At 53.9% G+C, this 21,652-nt stretch overlaps 3 protein-coding genes across 4 annotated transcripts; all 3 read left to right on the top strand.

The window, feature by feature from the left end:
* The first annotated feature begins 208 nt into the window (after window positions 1-208).
* On the top strand, window positions 209-11,374 carry LOC119101231 (uncharacterized). Of its 2 annotated transcripts, none has more exons than XM_037224529.1 (13): window positions 209-364; window positions 1,840-2,153; window positions 3,174-3,299; window positions 3,444-3,528; window positions 3,856-4,142; window positions 4,616-4,715; window positions 4,979-5,074; window positions 5,390-5,541; window positions 6,730-6,853; window positions 7,496-7,635; window positions 8,007-8,093; window positions 8,731-8,855; window positions 9,841-11,374. In XM_037224529.1, the coding sequence occupies exons 2-13, from the start codon at window positions 1,851-1,853 to the stop codon at window positions 9,905-9,907; spliced, it is 1,692 nt and encodes a 563-aa protein (XP_037080424.1). In that variant the 5' UTR covers window positions 209-364; window positions 1,840-1,850; the 3' UTR covers window positions 9,908-11,374. The 2 variants fall into 2 exon arrangements, with proteins under 2 accessions (XP_037080424.1, XP_037080423.1); XM_037224528.1 differs by having other exon boundaries at window positions 1,837-2,153.
* Window positions 11,375-15,630: 4,256 nt separating this feature from the next.
* On the top strand, window positions 15,631-16,794 carry LOC119100399 (carbohydrate sulfotransferase 13). Its single transcript, XM_037223497.1, has 3 exons — window positions 15,631-16,074; window positions 16,135-16,287; window positions 16,360-16,794. Exons 1-3 carry the CDS (start codon window positions 15,631-15,633, stop codon window positions 16,792-16,794), a joined length of 1,032 nt encoding a protein of 343 aa, XP_037079392.1.
* Window positions 16,795-19,345: 2,551 nt separating this feature from the next.
* On the top strand, window positions 19,346-20,479 carry LOC119100398 (coiled-coil domain-containing protein 42 homolog). Its single transcript, XM_037223496.1, has one exon. It carries the CDS (start codon window positions 19,514-19,516, stop codon window positions 20,477-20,479), a length of 966 nt encoding a protein of 321 aa, XP_037079391.1. The 5' UTR covers window positions 19,346-19,513.
* The last annotated feature ends 1,173 nt before the right edge of the window (window positions 20,480-21,652 follow it).

Below are 21,652 nucleotides of genomic sequence, written 5' to 3'. Positions count from 1 at the left end.
AGACATCCATTGCTTGCGGCCGACAGCCATGCTCTTGCACTCTTTCAGGGGAATGAAATGTTCGCGACGATTTAAGGTACAAAGTACGTGACGTCATGAGTGCGATGGAGCTTCCAAATTGCTACCATTTAAGGGATTGGAAAATGTACAGCCTTGGTTGCGACGAATGTGGCGCAGAAAATAGGAAGGCGTTTGTTTGGCTCTGCATTGTCGTTACCGGGCATATTCCTGTGGAATTTGTTGCGATTGAGTCGGATGACCCCTTGCCGATTCCGATTCAAGTTCCATTGAATCGTGCTGTATTGCCTTGCGCCATTTGTGTGTACGTCTTATTGAATCGGTGGTGACTTACAAACTGCCTGGGGTGAGAATAGCGTTGTATCTTGCACGTAAATGATCTTCCCCGTGCGCTTTGCTCACATCTCATCATTCAGCGTGTGTATTACCTGTTTAGTGCTGACAAGTTTCAAGGTGTGAATATACTTCTTATGTAGAATATTTCATAACACTGGCTGCGATCACATAGTTGCCTTTATACATTCAATTGTTATATACTTTCCATGTCAGTGTTATGTTGACTAAATATTGCAGTGTTCACATGATCATTCTACATGTTTATAAACTTATTCCAAAAATTTAGATGGATGTGATTAGTATTAGCACTGAGCAATGTTTGCTGTGTGAATCCTGACCGACCAAGGCAAGGCCAAGGCATTTTTAAATGCCGGCTTGTGGGAACAATTTGCAGCAAAAGTCAAACCTGCTGTGATGCTCTGCATCCAGACCACAAGAAATGCATGTTGCATTAAACATTACTGTGTAACAGCAGTGTGGTACCAGTAATTTTACTGCATGAATGTTGGATGTCTAAGTGCTGGGGAGCTTGGTGTATGGCTGGCATCAGTTGTTATGAGTGGAGTCAATGGTTCAGGAACTTGCGATGTTACAAGCATTATTTTGTACAAAAATATTCTGATAGTATTTTGTGTTCATTGTTATAATTCATTTGTGGAAGACATTGTCAGTACAGCATGTAAGCTAGCACCAAAGACAGTGTATTGACATAGAAGTGTTCACATCAATGTGTAACATGATATTGTCACAGCACTCCAAAATTTGTCTGGTAGGTTGTGACGTGATGTAAATATAAATCATGCTAGCTAGAACTCTGGCTCTCCAGCAGTCCCAGGACACACATTAGCCATAATCTGTTAGCCCTGATAAATTATGAACTGCATACATTTAAATAGGCTTAGTTGGCATGAAGCTATCCCACTTCTGATAAATTATATGCAGTGTTCATGTTCCTGAATATAATTTTATGAACTGGCCTTTCAATTTCTGTCAGGGGCTCTGAGCTGTTCCATGTACAAATCGTGGTACTGCTAAGCAATGCATTTGATTTCTGAGTTGTGGGATGTGGAATTGAGGTGTATCCCATCATGCAAAATACATCCACATCACACTGCCAGTCAGTCAGTGCCAGTCTGTGGGCATGTAAAATTTTGTCAGTGGCCAGAGCTCCACATAAATGGCTTAGGTAGTTGCAGTGAATCAGGTGATAAGACACTCAGCAGGAACCCAGCCCCCTCCTTATTTTAATGGCAGGTATCATGCATGAAGACAGCAGGAACCCAGCCCACTCCTTGTTTTAATGGCACGTATCATGCATGAAGACAGCAGGAACCCAGCCCACTCCTTGTTTTAATGGCAGGTATCATGCATGAAGGGACCAGCCTGTGTAGTGATTGGACACAGGATGTCAGGCATGAAGTGTTGTTGTTGATGTGGATTGCCCTCATAGATAATTGAGGTACTTGTGTTGCCTTTGTTCAGCAGGTTTTTGTGAAATGTCTGTCGTCGAGGGGGAACTCAACAATTCAGAGGGTGCGTCTGAACAAAACATGGTCACCTCTGAAGAAAACATGGTCACCACTGAAGAAAACATGATCGCCTCTGAACAAAACATGGTTGCGTCTGAAGAGAACCTGCTCACCTCGGAACAAATTCTGGTCACTTATGAAGAAGCAGTGGAGGAAAAGGAAGCACCCCGATCAGTGAAGCAGGGATCGACTGAGGAAAAGAAGAAGCAATATCCGCAGAGATACAGACCTTTGTGGGAGCAACTGGACTTCTGTAAAGGCTGGTTAAAGGTGGGGATTTTTAATGACAAGAATTTCATGGAGCTTTCTCGCCTTATATTGTGTCGATTTGATTGAGGCATTGCTTTGTCCTTCTCATTGCTTTCAACAAAAAATGATGATTGTCATCAGCAGCTAAATGTCATTTGTTGTTGAATGGCTTGAACCCTCATTGAAGCTTATACATTGTTTTCTTCCACATGCTGTATATCGACAAAACTCCAGCAATGTCCCAGCAGAGCATATAGCATGCTCAACCAAATGCCAACCTACCACTGCCTCACGCAGGGAAATTGCTTGGGAGCACAAAGGCAAACAAATGCTAAGACTAATGCTCTAAATGCTCAGTGCACAAGTCTTGGACACAGATACATGACAGGGATGTGTGAACAGGGCAGTCACTGCCTCAGATGTGGTGGCTACAGCCACGCGTCGCGATGCCGTATACAAGATAATGCGTCGTAGAAATGACGAGTATTTATGCTACTTCCCCATGGCTTATTCACTGGGGCTGAAGCCACAGCCTCAGCTTCCCTCATGATGGGGATTGACTTGTTTTGCGTGTGATAATTGGGGCCAGTCGTCACATTAGCAGGCACAACATTGCTGGTGTAGGCAATGCCAACATGTCTGAAGTTACAAGTTCACTATGTGTCAAACAATAATTTTATAAAGAAATGCTTAAGAATGTTTGTTAGTACATTGCTGACTTCTTGGAAATTGTGAGGTACACAAAAGTGACCCACATAATCACACTCAGATGTGGTCAAAGAGGTTGCTTGTGATGCAGGATGCAGATTGGGATACAGATGTGATGCAAATGTGATGCAGATGCAAATCAGGAGTAGGTTGCTCGTGACGTAATGTTCGCTAGCCGGTGCTACCACAATATCAGGCGAGCGAGCATTTCGCCATAAACAGCCAATGACGCCTTACTTTAAGTCACATGCTGCTGTACATGCCTACGGACTTTCGGTGTGCCGCGCCTTCTTCTCTCCGTTTCCATGTCGTTAGTTTATATTTGCATTTCAGCCCTATCCAAAGAACCGACTCATGGCCTACTGCAAAGCCTGTGATCGAAGGCTGCACGCGAGGAAAAACGATCTGAAGAAACATTCACAATGTGAACGGCACAAAATGAACATGGGTTACCTGCAGGTATGTCTTGCAATACGCTGTCCAATATAAAGCCGTTGCACGTGTGTGATGAACTGGCTGTGCTTCTGCGCTGGCGCCGATTTCACCGTGCATTGTGGCCAGCGGTGCCGAAAGACCTTGACCCGGCGGTCTGGGGTGCTGCAGCAGGGCACGCCGGTCCGTCGCGCGAGCAACAAAGGGAGCCGCTCTTCGTTCCATCCCAGCCTGCTCGAGCACAAGGAGACCGCCGGTGGGTGCGGGGGCGGTCAGGTGGCGGCTGGGCCGGGGCGGGTGGCGGGGAAAGCTCGCGCGCGATGCAACACGCCGTGTGTGCCGGAGCTACAACTCCGGAAACAGAGGCTCCGTGTTGTCCAGTTCACGTTGCGTGGTCATGTTTACATCTGTTGCCAAGTGCCCACTCGGAGACGTGCCCTCGAAGGTATCTTTGTCTGTGTGTCTGCGGCGCTTGCGCACGCTGCCCAGTACCGTCCGTGTGGCCGACATCGGCGCACGCGGTGCACGCGGGCCCGCCGCCGGCCGTGTGCGGTGTGGTGACGCTGGCGCGCGCGGGGCGCAGGCTGGCTGAGCGGCGTGCCGGGAGAGCCGCACCGCGCCTGGTGCCGCCAGTGCGCCTGCCGCCTGACGCCGCAGCTGAAGGCGCTGCGCCTGCACGGCGAGAGTCGCAAGCACCGCTCCAACTCCGAGCGGCGTCCCACCTCGCCGCCGAGCGCCGAGGCCGACGAGCGGGGCGAGCGCAGCATGGACGAGACGGACGGTCGGGTCGACGAGCCGGTCAGCATGGGCCTGGCCACGCCCTCCGTCGGCGATCGCTCTGCCTCGCCGCTGCTCGAAAGCGACTTCTCGGTGGGTGCTGGGTGCGGCAGGCGGGGGAGCGCCGGCCCGGCGGTGGTGGAAAGACGGGTTGGGCGGGGCTGGGGACGGATGTGTACCCTTGGAGCGCGATATTCGTGAAAGGCCGTTGCGGGGGGATTTTCAAGCGGGTTTAAGCTTTCTTGCAGCTGCTCAAGTCTTGATAACAAACATGACGCTAATTGTAGGGCTTACGTTATATATTCCCATGCCCATTGGGTCCTGGCCGTGATAGGTGTGTTTGCCAGCAGCTCGTCCGTGGTCTTCGTAGCTCAGTTCTCCCATCCTCACTGGTGCGGCCGGGTCTGCGGCTGGCTGGCAGCGGCCGGGCCTGCCGTATGTTGTCCGTGGAGCAGCTGGCGGGGCCTGCGACGTCTCACCGGGCGTGCGGCTCTGATCGGCTCACCGAACGCCGCCGGCTCGGTCGGACCCGGGCTCTGCTGACCCCCTCCTCCCCGTCCGTGCAGGGCCGGGTGACGTACTCCATCGGCCTAGGGAACCGCAAGGTCGGCTTTCTGGGAGCGGGACAGATCGCTCAGGCCATCGCGCAGGGCATGCTGGAACAGGGTGAGGCCGCCGGGGCGATTTGGTATCGTCGCGGTAATCAGAACTCAGCGAGCGTAGTCTTGTCACCTCCTCGTCGCGCCTCTGGGCCAATTGCGAACCGCAGCAGAAGGCTGGAATATTATGTTAAGTGAGTCGTGCCAAATGGCGTGCGACATCATGTGGTGTTTTGTGATGGGCACATTTGTACGCTTCCTGCAATTGGGCAGCCCAGGCGCCCCGTTACGACGGTAATGTCCCGCTCCTCAGCCGCCTGTCATCCGCAGGGCTGCTGCTGCCGCATGACGTGATGGTGAGCGCGCCGAGCAACAGGAACCTGGCCCAGTGGCGGCGCTGGAAGTGTCACACCACTCACAGCAACGGTAAGAGCGCGCGGGCCCGCGTCGCGTCGCGCCGCGCCTCCAGCCGTCCGTTGCCGTCACTGGGTGCGACGGCCGCCGCCTCCTCGCGCCGCGTCGCCCTTAACGGGCCGCGCGGTCGCGTCTCAGACGTCTTGTCGTGCTCCCCAGCGGCGTTTGAAGTGGCGGTGGGTGGGCGTCCCGCGCGCGCGGCACCGTCGGCCTACGGTCGGGCCGCGGGTGTCCCTCCGGTCGATCCCCCCCATGTTCGAGCCGCGAGCGGCGTCGACGGGCGACGGTGGGCGGTCGTCCAGCTGACGCTGCGCGCGGGGTCCGCAGATGAGATCCTAGAGCATGCTGACGTCGTGTTCCTGGCGGTGAAGGCGCCGCTGCTGGTCGGCATGGTGGAGGCCCTGACGCCCGTGTCGGACGACAAGGCGCGCCTCATCATCTCGGTGATCCCGGGCGTGACGCGCGCTCGGGTAGCAGAGGTCAGTCGGCGGGGTGCAGGCTCTTGTCGCCTATGCCTGGCGTATAATGAGAACTTTTCAGGGCGTGGAGCGGGGATAGGAGCAGTCTTCATGTCCCGTATCAGTTCACGTCTCTGGACATAATAATGGCAGCATCACGTCGTGCAGTTACATGCAGTATGGCACAGAAAGGGTGTCCGCCCTGGCACGCGGGGCCATACCGCCGACCAGTCGGTTCGTCATGACATTGAGAATGATGTCGGGGGCTGGACTAAATGCTTGATGCGCATCAAGGACTCCCACACTGGTCTCCGGACGATCCCTCAAAATGGCGCCATGCGTATCGAGAAACCTTCCACCGTCGGGTCCTTTGGGTCGCTCAACGATGTTCCGTGCGACGTTAACGATTCTGATGCAGAACAAGCCGCCAGGTCGGAACGAACCCGCGCCTCGCCAGCTTCCTAGATAACCGGCTCTGGGAGGTGACAGGGTGCCACCCCCAGACCCATGTGTCACATGTGTCATCAGAGACACCCTCAGAGTCATCACAGACACCCTCACATCACGTAAAGACAAGGCTTCCGTGGGGAGGGTGGTGATGTGTTATAATGGTTGGAGATTTCATTCGGGTTGCAAGCAAAGGTGTAGTGTGAGAGAACTCGTATCAGCTATGTACGAACGCGCACTATGCGAACCGCAAACCTTGATTATCGTCCCACCCCGTGCCTTGAAAATATCATCGGCTTAGACACCAAGAACTAGAAAACCAGAAAAAATCCCACTGGTTCTGAACCAGATGCCCTTACAGAGAACATGCACCAGGCGGGGTTGTGAACCAGTCTTACTCTTAGCAGAGTTTATCATGACAGTGTTTCTATACGGACGCTTGCGAGACGTGTCCAAATAGCAGGCTGGTGAGGGATTACTGCATCGAGAGCCGAAAAAAATGCGAATATCTTAAGACATGCATTGTGGGCTATGAATTGTCACGTTTTCTGTCCAGATCGTTCACGCCGCACCTTTCAATGCATGAAGCAATTGGCCCAGTGTCACGTACAGTTTGATAAGCAGTTGTTATGAGTGTGGCGCCTCGGTACACGGGACGTGCTACAGCGAAGGCCTGGTCCGCTCCGACTGGTGTGGTGCCGTGGCCGATGGCGCCGCCTGCCGCCTGCCGCCTGACGAACCGCCCTGCACTGGCCTCCGCAGCTGCTGGCCAGCCGGGTCGTGCCGACCGAACAGAGCATCCCCAACCCGGAAGAACCGGCGCCGTCGCTGCACGTGGTGCGCTGCTCGCCCAACAAGATGATGTCCATCAGTGCCGGCTTCTGCGGTCAGTTAAGGGATAGTCATCTGTACACCAGGCTGTGCTGAGAATGCGCTGGTAGTGGGCCGGATAATGGGGAGTGGGAAAAGTGCCAGCGGCCAACATGGGTGTGATTTTGTGTGTGTGTGGGGGCGGGGGGGGGGGGGAAGAGTAAGGGACTGTTGGGGAAAGTGAGGGCCTGTGAAGGAAGAGTAAGGCATTGTGAGGGGAGAGCGGTGGCGAGAGTAAGGGACTATGTGACACTGTGTTGCTTGTGAAGAACTTCTGGCCTGACAGGATCTAGCCCACGCCGTTATCCTGACGATGGCATAGATGAGCTGCCCGGCCGCGTCTCTCACCCGCTATCTTGGCTGGTCATATGTCTAGCTCAGTCCCCGACGCGGCCGCGCTCCGCTGCTCACAACCTCGCCCACGTCCCCAGCCAACCTGCGTACTTATCGGTACGACACACGGGCATAGACGGACTCCCCGCGGACCGGGCCTAAACGGCCACGCACCCGATTCCCATTTTTTGTCATCCCATTTTGCATTTGGGAAGCATCACGGCAGGGTTTTTTGGCGTGATAACCCAGTATCGTGCCTTGGCCGTGATTGCCGCGGTGGGAGCCGGTCCAACGCCAAACTCAGCGCCCCTCCTCCGTCCCGCAGCGTACTGTATGGGTGACGACGTGCCGCACGCGCTCTACCTGGTGGTGGAGACCATGTTCTCGGCGCTGGGCACCTGCGTCCAGGTGGAAGAGAGCCTGATGGACGCGTACAGCACCATGGTCGGCAGCGGTGCCGCCTTCGTGAGTAGCCGCGCCCTCCGCTGGCGCTCTTACGGACAGGACCGCCACCGGCTGTGCTGCTGCTTTATAAAGACGCATTCTGGTACATCTGTACACGAACGACACCACATGCATGCGCTCGCGCTATGCCATGCCGCTGGCACGTGCTTGGCGAGACACCGAGCTGCTCAGGAGACTGTTGTGAGCTGCAGAACGACTGGCCATCATGAACTGTGCCTGAAGTGTATTCAGATGACTTCAGGCGGAGTTGGCACGGTGGTGTCAGCTGTCCGAGCGGGCGCGCAGCGTCCCCGGGGGCTCCGTCTGTGGACGTGTTGGCCAGCGCCCGCCCTCCCGCTCTGCCAGTGACGCGCTGCCCTCTCCCCGCGCAGACGTGCGCCTACATCGAGGCGATGGTGCAGGGTGGTGTGAACCTCAACATCGCCTGGGACGACGCGTTGAAGGTGGCCGCCGCCGTGGTACGTCACGCGCCCACCCGGCCGCGCCTCACGTGACGTCCCACTGCTGTGGCACGTCACGGGTCGGGAGGCCGCCGCAAAGAGCGCTGCTCGTGCGCATAGGCTTGTGTTTGATGTGGGGAGAATGCGTAGTGCACAGGAATGACGTCTTCTTTGTGCTATGGTGTAAGCTTTGTGGCGACTCTCATGATATCGGCTACAGTGACCATATTTAGCGTAAGTTTAAGAGAAAACACGTTGACTTGCGACTCATTTAAAGACGAGGAACACAAAATGTAACAAACGAGCGTCAGTATGTACGTGATAACAATCGACGTGTTTTATGTACGATGGACTGTGCACCGACCCTTACGAGGGTCAAAGTTCACCAGCGTAGAAGGGTTGGGCGAGACTGAAAGGCCTTAATAAGACTATTTCATGCCAGGCATGTCCTGAATGTCTTGACGTAACTGTCTTGCTATCACGACATGCCAGCGGAGATGCACCTCGTGGGCACCTGAGACTGCCTCGCTCCCACGGAGCCTGGCCTCTCAGAGTTGATGTCAGTTGAGACTGACATCACCCCTGACCTGGTGCTGGGAATACCAGCGTGTTCCGCTCCGCTGCTGACCCAGTGACGCCGGCCGCCGCCTGACAGGTGTCCGGGACGTCCAAGCTGCTGATGAGGACCTCAATCGACCCGTCCGCGCTGCGGAAGGCCATTTCCACACCAGGCGGCAGCACCATCGCGGGCCTGGCGGCACTGCAGCGCGGCGGCTTGGAGTAAGTTGTATATATGTGCTTCGCATCCATATCTTTCTTTTTCCCGTGCTCTTTGTCCCTGTGCCTACCCTCCGTCCTCCGTCCTTGCCTCTTTTTTGCTGTACCTTGTCACTCCCTCCCTCTCTTCCCTTTATATATTCTCTTCCTGTTTTCAATCATTGCAGTCATTGCAATGCAAACAGATCAGACCGGTTTTTTTCATGTTTCGAAATTGCCGGCCAGTATCGGGACTGATCATTGCCAGAAACCATGAGAGCAGGCTGGGCATGGCTCGCCCTGTACTGTGTTGAAGACCATGTGGTGGTGCTAGATAGAGCGGTATGGAAAAGAGACTGTGCATTTCTTTTTGATGGTACTGTATGTCGAGCTGCAGATGCGGCGCGCATCGCACGTTCATATGCCCGCTAGACCTTCCTAGCATGTAACAGTGAGCAACCAGTTGGTAACATTTGTTATTATTTTAGACGCCGTGTTTGTGTGCGCCACCCGGGGCGAGTACGTGGGATCTGACGGATTCCGTTGTGTGGGAACGCCGTAAGATCGTCACCGGTCGTGGTCTGCTTGTGTCGGGACGCTGCGCGATCTTCATCGGTCGTGGTCTGCTTGTGTCGGGACGCTGTGCGATCGTCACCAGTCGTGGTCTGCTTGTGTCGGGACGCTGTGCGATCTTCATCGGTCGTGGCCCGTTTGTGTCGGAACGCTGTGCGATCGTCACCGGTCGTGGCCCGCTTGTGTCGGACGCTGTGCGATCGTCACCAGTCGTGGTCTGCTTGTGTCGGGACGCTGTGCGATCTTCATCGGTCGTGGCCCGCTTGTGTCGGACGCTGTGCGATCGTCACCGGTCGTGGTCTACTTGTGTCGGGACGCTGCGCGATCTTCATCGGTCGTGGTCTGCTTGTGTCGGGACGCTGTGCGATCGTCACCAGCCGTGGTCCGCTTGTGTCGGAACGCTGTGCGATCGTTAACTGTCGTGGTCTGTTCGCAGCGAGGCGGTGGTGCGTGCGATGGACGTCGCCTGTCGGAAGACCACCGACGTCGGCAGCCACGTCTGAGTCCAGTCCGGGCTGCATCCAGACGTCTGGGTCCAATCCAGTCCAGAGCCCAGACGGCGCGCGCCCGCGCCGGTCCGGTGGACGGGGCTACGCCGGCGCGCGGGCCGTAGCGGTGCGCGACGGGGCGGAGCGGCCGCCACCGGCGCAACATGTCAGGCGCCATCTTTGCGGCATTACCGGGCACGGGATGTGCGCGGTGACTTCGAACTAGGGTGGTGGAACCCAGTTTCGAAGTAGAATTAATGTTCAATGGGTAATATCAGCGCCTTGTGCACGCTTATTACCATACCATTCAAGGTTGGAATAATAGCGTCCGTTGCGTCGCAGAACGCATCGAAAGTTGAACGATTTTTTATCCTTGAATGTTCGTCAGGTCACGTGATGCCATTATGACTTTCATATCCATCACTGTACATTGTCATGACATGCATTTGCCACTGTGCAAATGTACCTTTCTGTTTTGCAAATATTGGCGTTTAACGCGCTTAGCGAGCCGTGGAGGGCTCATTTTAGGGGGTTCTGGAAGTAGCAGCAAGACTCGACTCTGAACCGCTCGTGTGTGCCGATGTACTGATGGAGGCCCAGCCATGGGCGGCTGCTGCCCAACAACTGACTGGATCTTAGGAATAGACGGGCAACGGGCCTGCGGCAGTTTCAGTCGTTCGACATTATGGGCGTTATTTCCGTCGGTGTGTGGCAAGGTCGAGCCGGCGGGTCGTGGCGGCGGCTAGGGAGCAGGGCAGGCGTTCCGGTTTGCCCGCTCCTGCCCCGAAAGGTCCGACTTTCCGCGGTGAAGGTCGTCGGTTGATTCTGGGGCGGTATGGTCAGTGTCAGCTCTCGGTTATGGCCAGTGCCCACTCTCGGCCAGCAATAATAGTGTGACGCCTACAACATGCTCTGTATGTGGGAATTAAAAACCCTCAGGACTTGCTCGTTGGGAGCATAATATGTTCTGCGATGACCGAAGACATCAGCTGGCTGGGCTGGTAGTCCTAAATGACTATGAGATGTTTGGGTTAACAGCGCAACATGTAGAAGACAAATGAGAACGTATGCCCCTGCTCCGCGACAACGGAAGCCGACCGCATGCTTTGTGCACCGCCCAAGGGTGATAAAATGTAATAAGTCAAAGCTGCCGGAATGAGCTGACAGCTGGAAACAAACATGTGCGTAGATCCCGCCGGTGGATACGGCATCCCATGGGGTTCTTTGTCTATGGAATCCGTGGGTCTTTTTGAGCGGCAGACACAGAACAGCCACATTTTGGAAAATGTCGCTGTGGCCTCGGCACCATCAGCCATACTATGCCAATGTCTTCCGCCTTCATCCGTGACTGTCGGGGCCGCGCGTGCACCAACTACCACAAGCATTGCTATTGCACAACGCTGTACAACTTCACTTGAAATGGCGAAGATCAGTCATTATAATCCAGCTTGTGCTCCGAGAAATGATGTTGAATAAACAGATCACGAGTATGGGATTTGCTGGTAGTTCCAGTTTCCTCGTTGGCTGCCGTAATATTCTCAAAAAGGACGAATGTAAGGCTAAGATTTGTTTATTTTGCAGTTCGCCCATTGTCTGATATCTCTTGACCATCTCTAGGGCCGGTTTCGCTTTCAGCGCAACCGTGGCGAAATCAGGCCGGCGATCAGTCTAGTGTAGCTCCCCTTGGAGGGGGTGGTGGTTGTGGCGGTGGCTGGATATTTTTAGTGCTGTAAGACTTCGTGTTGTGTTAATTAAGTGGGAGTCAGGGTGATATTCTGCAACCTAGCAATACCATACTTTTGGCCACAACTGGCAGCAGGAAGGTGAGAGATTGATGTGGCTAGATAGATATTTTTGAATGTAATTAAATCCACAAAGTTGCATTCTATCTTTGTCTTTGGTATGCCAAAAAATGGCTCGAGTTGCATCAGTTTAAGTGGTTTACTATTTCACTGATAGTTTAATGAGTCCTCATGGTTATATCACATAATGTGCCATTATGTACGTGGATACTATTACATAGAGCAAACAAAAATTGGTAAAACAAAAAATTGGCGATATTAAGTCTTCACAGTCTAAATGTCACTCTGTGATGCATCATCATTGGCATGACCTTGTGAAATAAATAACATACTGAAATCTGTGCATGTGGGTGTGCAGAGGTGTAAAATAAGTTGATGAAAACAAAAATGAGGCAGTCTCTGTGGAGGCTGGTTTTGCTGTTTTGCTACTAATTTTCTGCAGTGTTTTGTTTTATGTAGGACCTATGGGAGGCAAGTGAGCTGTGGGAGGCCACACTGCCATTATCACTTTGACAGATACTAGTCCAGAGCAATGTGGTGGAGTGGATAAACAGGGCAACTCAACTTAAATCATTTGTTTGATATAGAACATTCCTGTTCTTTATATGTTTGAGCTTAGGAAACACCCCTAAATTTCTTTTTTGTTAAAAAATAAGCACACCAACTGCCTTAGCAGCAGGAAAAGTCAAATATTGCATTTGATGTCATGTTTCATCACCACAGCTGTCATGTAACAGCTGTTTGTCCCTCATACTGTTCAAAGGGCATGTGAAAGACCCTGCCTTAGGTTTCAAGCAAAACAGCTAGATATAAGATAAATTTGATACAAAATCTGGTATTTAACTGTCTTAGACAGATAGCCTTCAAGTTTGGAATGAAAATCACCTTTGGGGCATGATGCGAGTGCATTTAAGCATACCATTCAATCTCAAGAATTGTCCATGCCACCATAGACACAATGACAAACTCTCTGAAACCTCATAGATGCTGCTAGATACCCAGGTAGCAGGAATCAAATTGAGTAGTTAATGCAGAAAGAGTGATCTACTATGTCAGATGCCATTACAGTCATGGATAAGGAATGCGGGCACTTCATTTTTTTCTTCAAGCGATCTAAGCCAAGCATCTATCACTTGTGGGAGATGTGTTTTTACCTGCTGTCTAGCACCACCCATCAGCACACATAAGCTGTGATGTCACTGCCCCTGTCTTTGTCCTTGACCACATTGTGCCTCTGCCATGTTCACCCTGTAGCTGCCTGCCCCACTCCTGTGTGTTGCTCCCATTACCCAAACTGTCAGCCTTCCATAGCCCTCCTTGCATCATGCTGCTACTACCTTTCTTTACAAATTGTTTTTCATTTGCATTGTGCAGTTTCTTCACCACCTCAGCTTGTGACCAAGATATTTGGTTACATGATCATTTCATTCATTTTTAGAGGTATGATTTATACAGACATTTATGCAGATATGACTTACTTCATTAACCTAACTCTTTTTTGTTTTCATCCTTTTTTCCATTTTTGTTTGTCAGCACATCTGTGATAATTTAGGTCATAATTATGTTTAGGATTGTTGAGTCAGAATTGTTTTATGCATGATCATTTTTCAAAAAAAATTCTGCTATGCCATTACTATTTCAGTAAGCCATGATGTTTATGATGGCTCTGCACAGAGTAGCCTTGGAAAATCCTCTGTGCTGTGCTGTGTGAAACATTGTCCATGTTGTGCACTTCTTTGTGATCTTGTTGCCTGCAAGGTATCATGGAATATGATCTTAAACATCTTAAGATATGTAGTCTTGATAAATGCTTTTCAAGGTCATGCTCAAGTATTGCCATGTTTTGAAGTAAAAATCCATTTAATGCTCACAACAAATCATCACAAACAGGGAGATTAGCATATGCTAATGGTAACAATTTATGTTTGGTAACAACTGATATCCAAATATCTTTATAACATTGGTAGCAGATATTTGTATCTCCTTGCGATCTTGGTGCAGACGACCAGTTTCAAATTTGTCTGACTTCCATCAGCCCTTTCCTTGCCATCGCCCTAGGCCGCGATCTGTGCAGTGACGCGTCCGCGGGCCGCCAGCCGTCGCCGTCGCAGCTGACCCTGCCGACCGCGCGCATCGCTCGTGCGCCTGACGCCGCCGTCTCTGTGCGCCGCTTCAGATGGCGCCGGCGCAGGAGCTGCCGCGCTTCTCGGCGGCGCTACGCCAGTTCGCCGGCGTCAGCGCGCGCCTGCAGCCACCGACGCCCCCGGAGCCGCCCGACGCCGTGCTGGCCCGTCGCCTGCGCGCCGAGGCCGACGACCAGAAACGGTACGCCGCTCCGGGGCTCACTCGCTCTGTCTGGGTCACGCACGGGCAGAGGAGCGGGGTAGAGGTCTCAGCGCGCTGGGGAGATGGCGCGGGTCGGGGACGAGACGGGGCAGTGGGCGCTGGGCGTGCGGGCGGACACGGATCCGGGGGTCGTCCACACAGGAACGCACGTCTGACGAGTGCGGATCATCTCAGAATGCATTTCACAGCTCCATCATATGCTGTGGTATTTCCCGACTGTGGATGTATGTAATCACGTTTTAGGGCTCGTCAACTAAGGTGGTTATTTGCGCGACACAAAGTATCGCAACGTTCGTTGAGAAATATTGAAATGTCCGCTTAAGCACTGCGGAAGTACTGGTGTCTGTCTGTTCCTTCAACTCATTTGTAGTCGTTCGTGTCTACTGATAAAGATGATGCACTGCATCATATACTGTGTAGAAGCCTGGTTTATTCATGCATGTTTGTTTCTTCCTTGCATTTCAAAATATTATTGGCAACGTTGGAGAGGTAATGCTTCTCCTGTGATACCATTTGCACTCCCGCCAATGCGATTATGCGTTATAACCAGAGTAAACTATGATGTTCGCCTCATCGAGCCATGGGCCCAGTTAGCCCCCTTAGTCGTCCAGCGCACCGGTACGTACCCTGCGAGGCGCGGGCATCACGGCGCTGTATGGTCTGCCGTGCACGCCGGATGAATGCCGGTTACGCAGTGTGGACGCCTGAGCGTATTTTGTACATCATAGACGCCAGAGCGATCGGACAAGTGGTGGATCGAGACCTCTGCCTCTGAGTACAGTTGATGCGTGCTACGAACATGACCAGCGTTATAGGCTGGTTCGCTGCGGAATACGTTGGCACTTATTACGTTGTACCGAGCCCGTTCTTGAAAACAACGGCGTTAGTTTAATTTTTATCAAGCACAAAGTGAGAACGTGATGGGAAAATATGTTGCACATTGTCCAATGGACAACCGGTGGGATGGCTGGAGCTGCTGGGTTGAGAATTTATGGACAGATATCTGTAACATATGCTCATGTTAACTTCCGCACATGAACCAAAGGAGCCTCATTGCTTAGAGACCGAAAGCCTAAAGGCCCAGTGGGCATACCATCCACATTGCTCGAGCTGTACTTACACACGTGATCCATCATATTTTAACGATATTTTAACATTTTTTCGCCATCTTAGAATTCAGTCGAAAGTCTATCTCGCACTTTAGCACGAGACTGTCCTAATTCGTATTTGGAGTGCAGAGATAAATTAGCCAACCTCTGATCAGGAGTTTGAGATGTTTCAGCTGAGGCCATGTAGATAAGAGTCTAATAACGGTTTTCTTTTGGCTGCTCCATGCACAACATGTTATTGCAGTGACGTATTTTGCGCGGGCCACACTTCTATGTTTGTTTTGCTTTGCGCGAGATGAAACTGACATCGTTTCGATGCAGATCTCGCAGCAATCGAGCCTTCGGCCTTCTGGGCGGTGTAGCAATGTTGGTCGCGTTTTACCAATTGGTGTTAAATAAATATTTTTCGTCTGGCCTGGGGCGTCGAACGGGAGCCACCAGACGCCGGACCCCCGTGTTCGTGCGGGAGTCCGACTTCTTCATGCGCGACAACGCCACCGGCGACCTGGCGTGGAACTTCACGGAAGTGAAGCGGGTGAGCGGCCTGCAGAGGGAGTGGGACGCGCAGCGAAGCCGCACAGCACGCCTGGACCGCGAGCTGGAGCTGGCCCGGCCGCACATGCCGGCGCTGTCGGACTCGTGGCTGGAGGCACGGCGCGCCGTGTACGCCGCGCGCACGCGACGGCTGCTGGACACCTGCCGCCGTCACCAGGTGGGCATCCGGGTGGGGAACGTCACCAGTCGGCCGGCGCCCGCGCCGCTGGAGAGCATCAACCCGGCGCACTTCGTGGAGGCGCCGGCGCTGAACGCCACCATCTGCCTGGTGCCCAAGGTGGCCTCCACGTCGCTGCTCTCTACGATCCTGCGCGTGACGGGTGTGGGCGTGCCGGTGTTCGGCGACAACACGACCAGCCTGCACGCCATGGCCGCCGCCAAGCTGCGGCCGCCGGCGGCGACGCTGGCGCACCGGCTGCGCCACTCGGTGACGCTGCTGCTGGTGCGCCACCCGCTGCGCCGGCTCGTGTCCGCCTACCGCGACAAGGTGGAGCGCGCCTCCCCGCGGCCCAGTCTGCGCGTGCAGCGCGCCGGCATCCTGCGCCGTTACGAGCAGCTGCGTTTCGGCGGCGGCGGCGGCGGCGCCCGGGCGGCTCGTCCGCGGACCGGCGCTGCGGCGGCCGCGGCGCGGCGCCGGCGCGCCCGCCTGATGCAGCGGTACAGGCGGGACGTGGTGCGCCGGCGTGGCGTGCCCAGCTTTGCCGAGTTCCTCACGGCCGTGCTGCTGGGCGCGCAGCCTCTGCGCGACCCGCACTGGGAGCCGGTCTGGCGCCGCTGCGCGCCCTGCCACGTGGGGTACCAGATCATCGCGCAGTTGGAGACGGCCGCCGACGATCTGCCGTTCGTGTGGAACGCGCTCAAGCTGTACCCGTGGGCACGCATCCCGTGGCTGCACCGGACGCGGCCGGCCGGCGAGCCGCCCTTGCGCGAGCTGGCGGACCGGTACTTGCGGCCGCTGGAGCGCGAGCTGGTGGCCGCGCTGCGCGCCGAGTACAGGCTCGACTTCGACCTGTTCGGATACGATTGGCCGGGCCTGATGAGGATGTCGGGTCACTGTCCGCCGGCGGCGGCTGACTGTGACCTGCTGTGACCCGCTGCAGACCCGGGCTTCGGCACTCGGCAGGCGAGAGGCGTGACACAGCCGCTGGGACGGAGCAGACCCGGGGGTGGGCACTCGGCAGGCGAGAGGCGTGACACAGCCGCTGGGACGGAGCAGACCCGGGGGTCGGCACTCGGCAGGCGAGAGGCGTGACGCAGCCGCTGGGACGGAGCAGACCCGGGCGTCGGCACCCGGCAGGCGACAGGCGTGACGTAGCCGCTGAGACGGAGCAGACCCGGGCGCCGGCACTCGGCAGGCGAGAGGCGTGACGCAGCCGCTGGGACGGAGCAGACCCGGGCATCGGCACTCGGCAGGCGAGAGGCGTGACGCAGCCGCTGGGACGGAGCAGACCCGGGCGTCGGCACTCGGCAGGCGAGAGGCGTGACACAGCCGCTGGGACGGAGCAGACCCGGGCGTCGGCACTCGGCAGGCGAGAGACGTGACACAGCCGCTGGGACGGAGCAGACTCGGCGCCGTGGCCGTTATTCATTTGATAAGGGAGCGTAATGGTGCAATGGCAGATGTAAGGAACCGGTTGATGGCGGCGAAGAAAGGACGATGAACGATGGTATTTTCTCTTCGGTTCCAGAACTTAATCCGCCACTGAACAGGCAAGAACCCTCTAAGTGATATTTTGAGCAGGCAATAAAGCATTGACGACCGTGCGCCTCCGCTCATTTTCTCAGAGTGGAATGCTGGCACCGTGCCTCTGCTGCATGGTTTCGCGCGCGCGGAAACCGGCAAGGCTCCAAATAAATGGGCTTCGGTGAAGTAATTGACGCTCACATTGCTCACTCAGTGTGCAAGGTCTGTTACGGTGTACGACACGAATGTTACGATGTGTTATCGTGTCACCACATTGTCAACGCATCGTATTGGTGACATTATTTTACCGAATAAGTACCCTCGGCACCTGACACATCGTGAGGCGGATGTTTTCAACTACAGGTGAAGACATGTAGACAGATCAAGACATTAACATTACGCTAGTTTTGCTCAACGAAGACCTGGTCAGATGAATGTAAGGTGAATGTGAAACATGTTACTTACATATAGTGAATGTAAAATTTAGTCTGCAAAGAACTTTACTAGATACAAAATAGTAATAGCCGTATTCCTCGGGGAAAAACCAGGAGAATGGGGATATAGATGCGCGATATTTCGGCAGCATGCCTTACGAAAGAAGTAGCAGAAGTCTTGTGAACACGCAAGAACCCTTCAAGCAGCACTTTGAGAATTCCGTAAAGCTTTGACGGCCTTGCGCCCCCGCCTCCGCTGAAATGACTTGCTATTATTTTTGATAAAGGCGTGTTGCCGAAATGCCAACACATCTACGTCCTCATTCTTCTGTTGTTTCTCCAAGAAATAAGGTATTTTTACTTTCTCATGCGTGTGAGTAATAATGTTTGCAAATGCACTTAACAACTTCGTAAGTTTACGACCATACTAATTATCTGTGTTCAGACCATGCGTATTTACCTCATCACCTGTTTTAAAATTCGGAGGCGTACTGCGAAGCGTGTCCCTGTCCTCAAGAAAATCCAGATTCAGATATATAGCATCAGGACTCGGAGACAAGACCTCAAAGCCGTTGGTATATGCACGAGCGTGTGCATGCGCAAAATAATTGCACAACTTGTATTGAGTGGTCCCAAAGAAAATTGATGAGAAACGACCGAAATGGAAAGAATGGTCTCGTCAGTGACGACCGACAGTGTCCAGTAAGCACGAGATCGTGCTACCACCGGACCGGGTGCTACTTCTCAGGCGAAACAGATGACAAGTGGTGACGTGGCAGAGCTTATCATAGATATGCGTTGAACGTCTTCGGTGGCAATTTTCCCATTTGTGCTCAATCTGAAACTGGTCGCTCTTTGAAACAAGGTAGAGTATCAAATAATCTGCCTTAGCTTTATTATTGCATCGCTGGTTCTTCACGGGAGTGTTGTAACAGTCATGTGTGGACTCACCTGTTACACGATGTCTGTTGCGTTATTATTGAATACTGTGCAATTAAACTTAAATTAAGGTGTAACGTAATACTGAGGGCAGCATTATATGAAATATTACATTACCTTAATATTTTGATAATGATAATAAACGACAATATGAAAGAATCTTAATGATCAACATTATATGAAAAGTGATAGCAAATTATGAATATTTTAACGGTAATGATAGCAAAAATGACATTAACTAAACCATATTGCATTGAATGCAGTTGCATTCGTATAAGCTTAGTGCGTTGCACCTGGTAATACAACCGCGAGACTCTGGTGTCTTCGTGCGCAGCCTGGGGTGCGCGCGCGCCGCCAGCAGGTTTGGTCGATAACGGTGTTCTGGTAGCTTGTCCAAGCAATCGCCCGTAGGCTGCAGTTGCGGAAAGTTGCCTAACGCCAGGTGGATGATTTATCGATCCCTTTGTCGGACAGTGCGTTGATGGTAAGAGTCACGTGATATCCTTGAATAAACGCGTAAATTTCATAGATGTGCCGTATCTAGCGCGCCCGGTGTCTGCGTCACTTCACAAGGTTTGATCAGGTGAAGGGCGGCAATGTCGCACTCGGCATCTGAACCGAACTCGAGGACAATGTCCGAATCCGACTGACACTGCGGGGTCTGCTGTCAACCTGTGGCCAAAAGCGGGACCGAACAGAGAGGAGTGGCGTCGCACCGCTGAACAGGAAAACCCAGTCATTACGCTACAAGCATGAAGAAATCGGAGAACATGATGCGCGACCTGGAAGACTACTTCCGGATCCGCTTCGAGAACAAGATCGCAATCCGGCCACGGCGCGAGGACTGCCACCTGGCGGCCGCCACGCGGCTGCTGGCGCGCAAGCAGGAGCTGTCCGAGGTGGAGGGCGCGCTGGGGCGGCGCAAGACCTGGTACCAGCTGCGCATGCAGGAGATCTCCGACGAGCGCGCCATACTGGAGGAGCGCGAGAAGGGCCTCAAGACGTCACTGCTCAAGTTCGACAAGTTTCTCAAGGAGAACGACTCGAAGCGGCACCGGGCGCTGAAGAAGGTGGAGGAGGAGCAGGGCCTGCAGCTGTCCAAGGACCGTGAGATCGCCAAGCTCACCGAAGACCTGCAGGAGCTCAACGAATTCAAGGGGTTGACCCAGGAGACGGTGGACCGCAACAAGCTGTTTCAAGACTTCATGGAGAAGGCTGTAGAGGCGACGGAAGAGTACGAGGAGGTACATGACGTCATGAACCGGTACGACATCCTCTCCGTCACCAAGGAGTACCTTATGCGACGCGAGCAGGGGAACCAGGACCTGGTGGAGGATGCTAAGCTGGAACTCATTCAGTACTCGGAGGATCGTAACACGGAGATCCTGGGCCTGAACAACCGGCTGTCGGAGCTGCAGTCGCGGTATGACAAGGCGCAGCAGGCCGTCATCACGTGGGAGAACACGTGGACGCGCATCAAGAACACGGCCGCCAAGAAGACCCTGCTGCTCGGCCAGGTGAAGATGGCCATCCACAACCTGTACCAGCTGTGCAACCGGTACCGCCTGAGCGCCGAGGAGGTGACCGCCTGCTACGACCCCAACGCCCAGCTGGACCGCATACGCGAGGTGCTCGAGGACCTGGTCTTCGTCAGCGGCGAGTGCCGGCGCAACGAGCAGCAGCTGCAGCAGGAGACGGCCGCGCAGGCCAGCTACTAGCGCCGGCCACGGCGGCGCGTCGCGGCGGCCTCGCTCGCGCCCCGGGGCCGCCGGGGTAACCGACCGTGTCGCTGGAGGTCGGTCGGTGCGGTGGGGGGGGGGGGGGGGGGGGGCGGCCTGCCTGCGGCTCGACCCCCGCGGGGCAGCGTCGCTGGACGCAGCCAGGCAGCGACAGGTCCGGTCAGCGCCAGTGGAGCCGGCGGCTGCAGCGCTACGATAACGGATGCGCACTCATGGTTCTCGTCGCTAGTAATGATATCGTTGCTGCTTGTCTGTCCATGGACGGCAATTATCTTTGCAATATCATGTGCTAAGCAAGATTCCCTAAACACATTGCACACATATGGGTGGTGATAATGCAGCAGCAAGAACGTGACAAACCGTGCAATGTCTCGCTTGTTATAACACTGGTCAGATCCAGGCATGCCGCTGGTAGTCTTCGTATGCTCTCGTGAGCTTTCTTCTTGGATGCAGATCACTTGCTTTCCCTGATAGTGACACGTATGTAATTTATGAGGATAGTGTCTGCCTTGCACGGGATAACAATAAAACTGGCTGAATCTTGTTGTGCTAGTTGGGCGTTAGTAATTGCCTGGCAACAAGGAACAATGTTGTGCCTGAAATAAGCAAGAACGAACACGAATGCTATGGTGCAACAAATAATTCATAGCAGCGGTCGCCGGATGCAGAGGCAATAAGATGATGCGCTTACATGCCGGGCAGGCGTTGCATACTCAATACCTGTTGTGCTCTGCATTGGTGTAGGTGAAAGGGAGGTCGGTGGGGTGGGGGGAGGGGAGATAGAGATCTAGATGGATATTGGGATGGAGGTGGATATGGAAGTGGAGATAGAAATGGAGATCAAGATGGAGATGGGGATGGGAATAGAGATGGAGATGGGGGGAGATGAAAACTGAGATGGAGGCGGAGATGGAGATGGATATGGAGATGGAGATGGAGATGGAGATGGAGATGGAGATGGAGATGGAGATGGAGACGGAGATGGAGATGGATGGAGGGAGGGAGATGAAGATGGAAATGGAGATGTAGGTGGATATAGAGATAGAGATAGAGATGGAGATGGACAGAGATGGACTAAAAGAGGAGAAGGGGAGGGGAGGGGGAGGACCGGCCGTGTCGTTGCTCACGTGGCCAGCTCCCAGATGCCGGCGC

The sequence above is a fragment of the Pollicipes pollicipes genome, unplaced genomic scaffold (assembly GCF_011947565.3).
Source record: "Pollicipes pollicipes isolate AB1234 unplaced genomic scaffold, Ppol_2.1 Scaffold_4881;HRSCAF=5763_pilon_pilon_pilon, whole genome shotgun sequence".
Taxonomy (NCBI): domain Eukaryota; kingdom Metazoa; phylum Arthropoda; class Thecostraca; order Pollicipedomorpha; family Pollicipedidae; genus Pollicipes; species Pollicipes pollicipes.
The sequence above is the reverse complement of the archived record's forward strand: the minus strand, read 5'-3'. Positions and strand labels throughout refer to the sequence as shown.

What these genes read in the sequence shown, in the direction of transcription:
- LOC119101231 (XM_037224529.1), top strand. Translation starts at nt 1,851, where the DNA reads ATGTCTGTCGTCGAGGGGGAACTCAACAATTCAGAGGGTGCGTCTGAA. An exon ending in GCAGGGCATGCTGGAACAGG is followed by an intron (nt 4,716 to 4,978) that starts GTGAGGCCGCCG and finishes TGTCATCCGCAG; the next exon opens with GGCTGCTGCTGCCGCATGAC. An exon ending in CTGCAGCGCGGCGGCTTGGA is followed by an intron (nt 8,856 to 9,840) that starts GTAAGTTGTATA and finishes GTCTGTTCGCAG; the next exon opens with CGAGGCGGTGGTGCGTGCGA.
- LOC119100399 (XM_037223497.1), top strand. Translation starts at nt 15,631, where the DNA reads ATGCGCGACAACGCCACCGGCGACCTGGCGTGGAACTTCACGGAAGTG. An exon ending in CGACCAGCCTGCACGCCATG is followed by an intron (nt 16,075 to 16,134) that starts GCCGCCGCCAAG and finishes CGCCACTCGGTG; the next exon opens with ACGCTGCTGCTGGTGCGCCA. An exon ending in TCGGCGGCGGCGGCGGCGGC is followed by an intron (nt 16,288 to 16,359) that starts GCCCGGGCGGCT and finishes CGCCTGATGCAG; the next exon opens with CGGTACAGGCGGGACGTGGT.
- LOC119100398 (XM_037223496.1), top strand. Translation starts at nt 19,514, where the DNA reads ATGAAGAAATCGGAGAACATGATGCGCGACCTGGAAGACTACTTCCGG.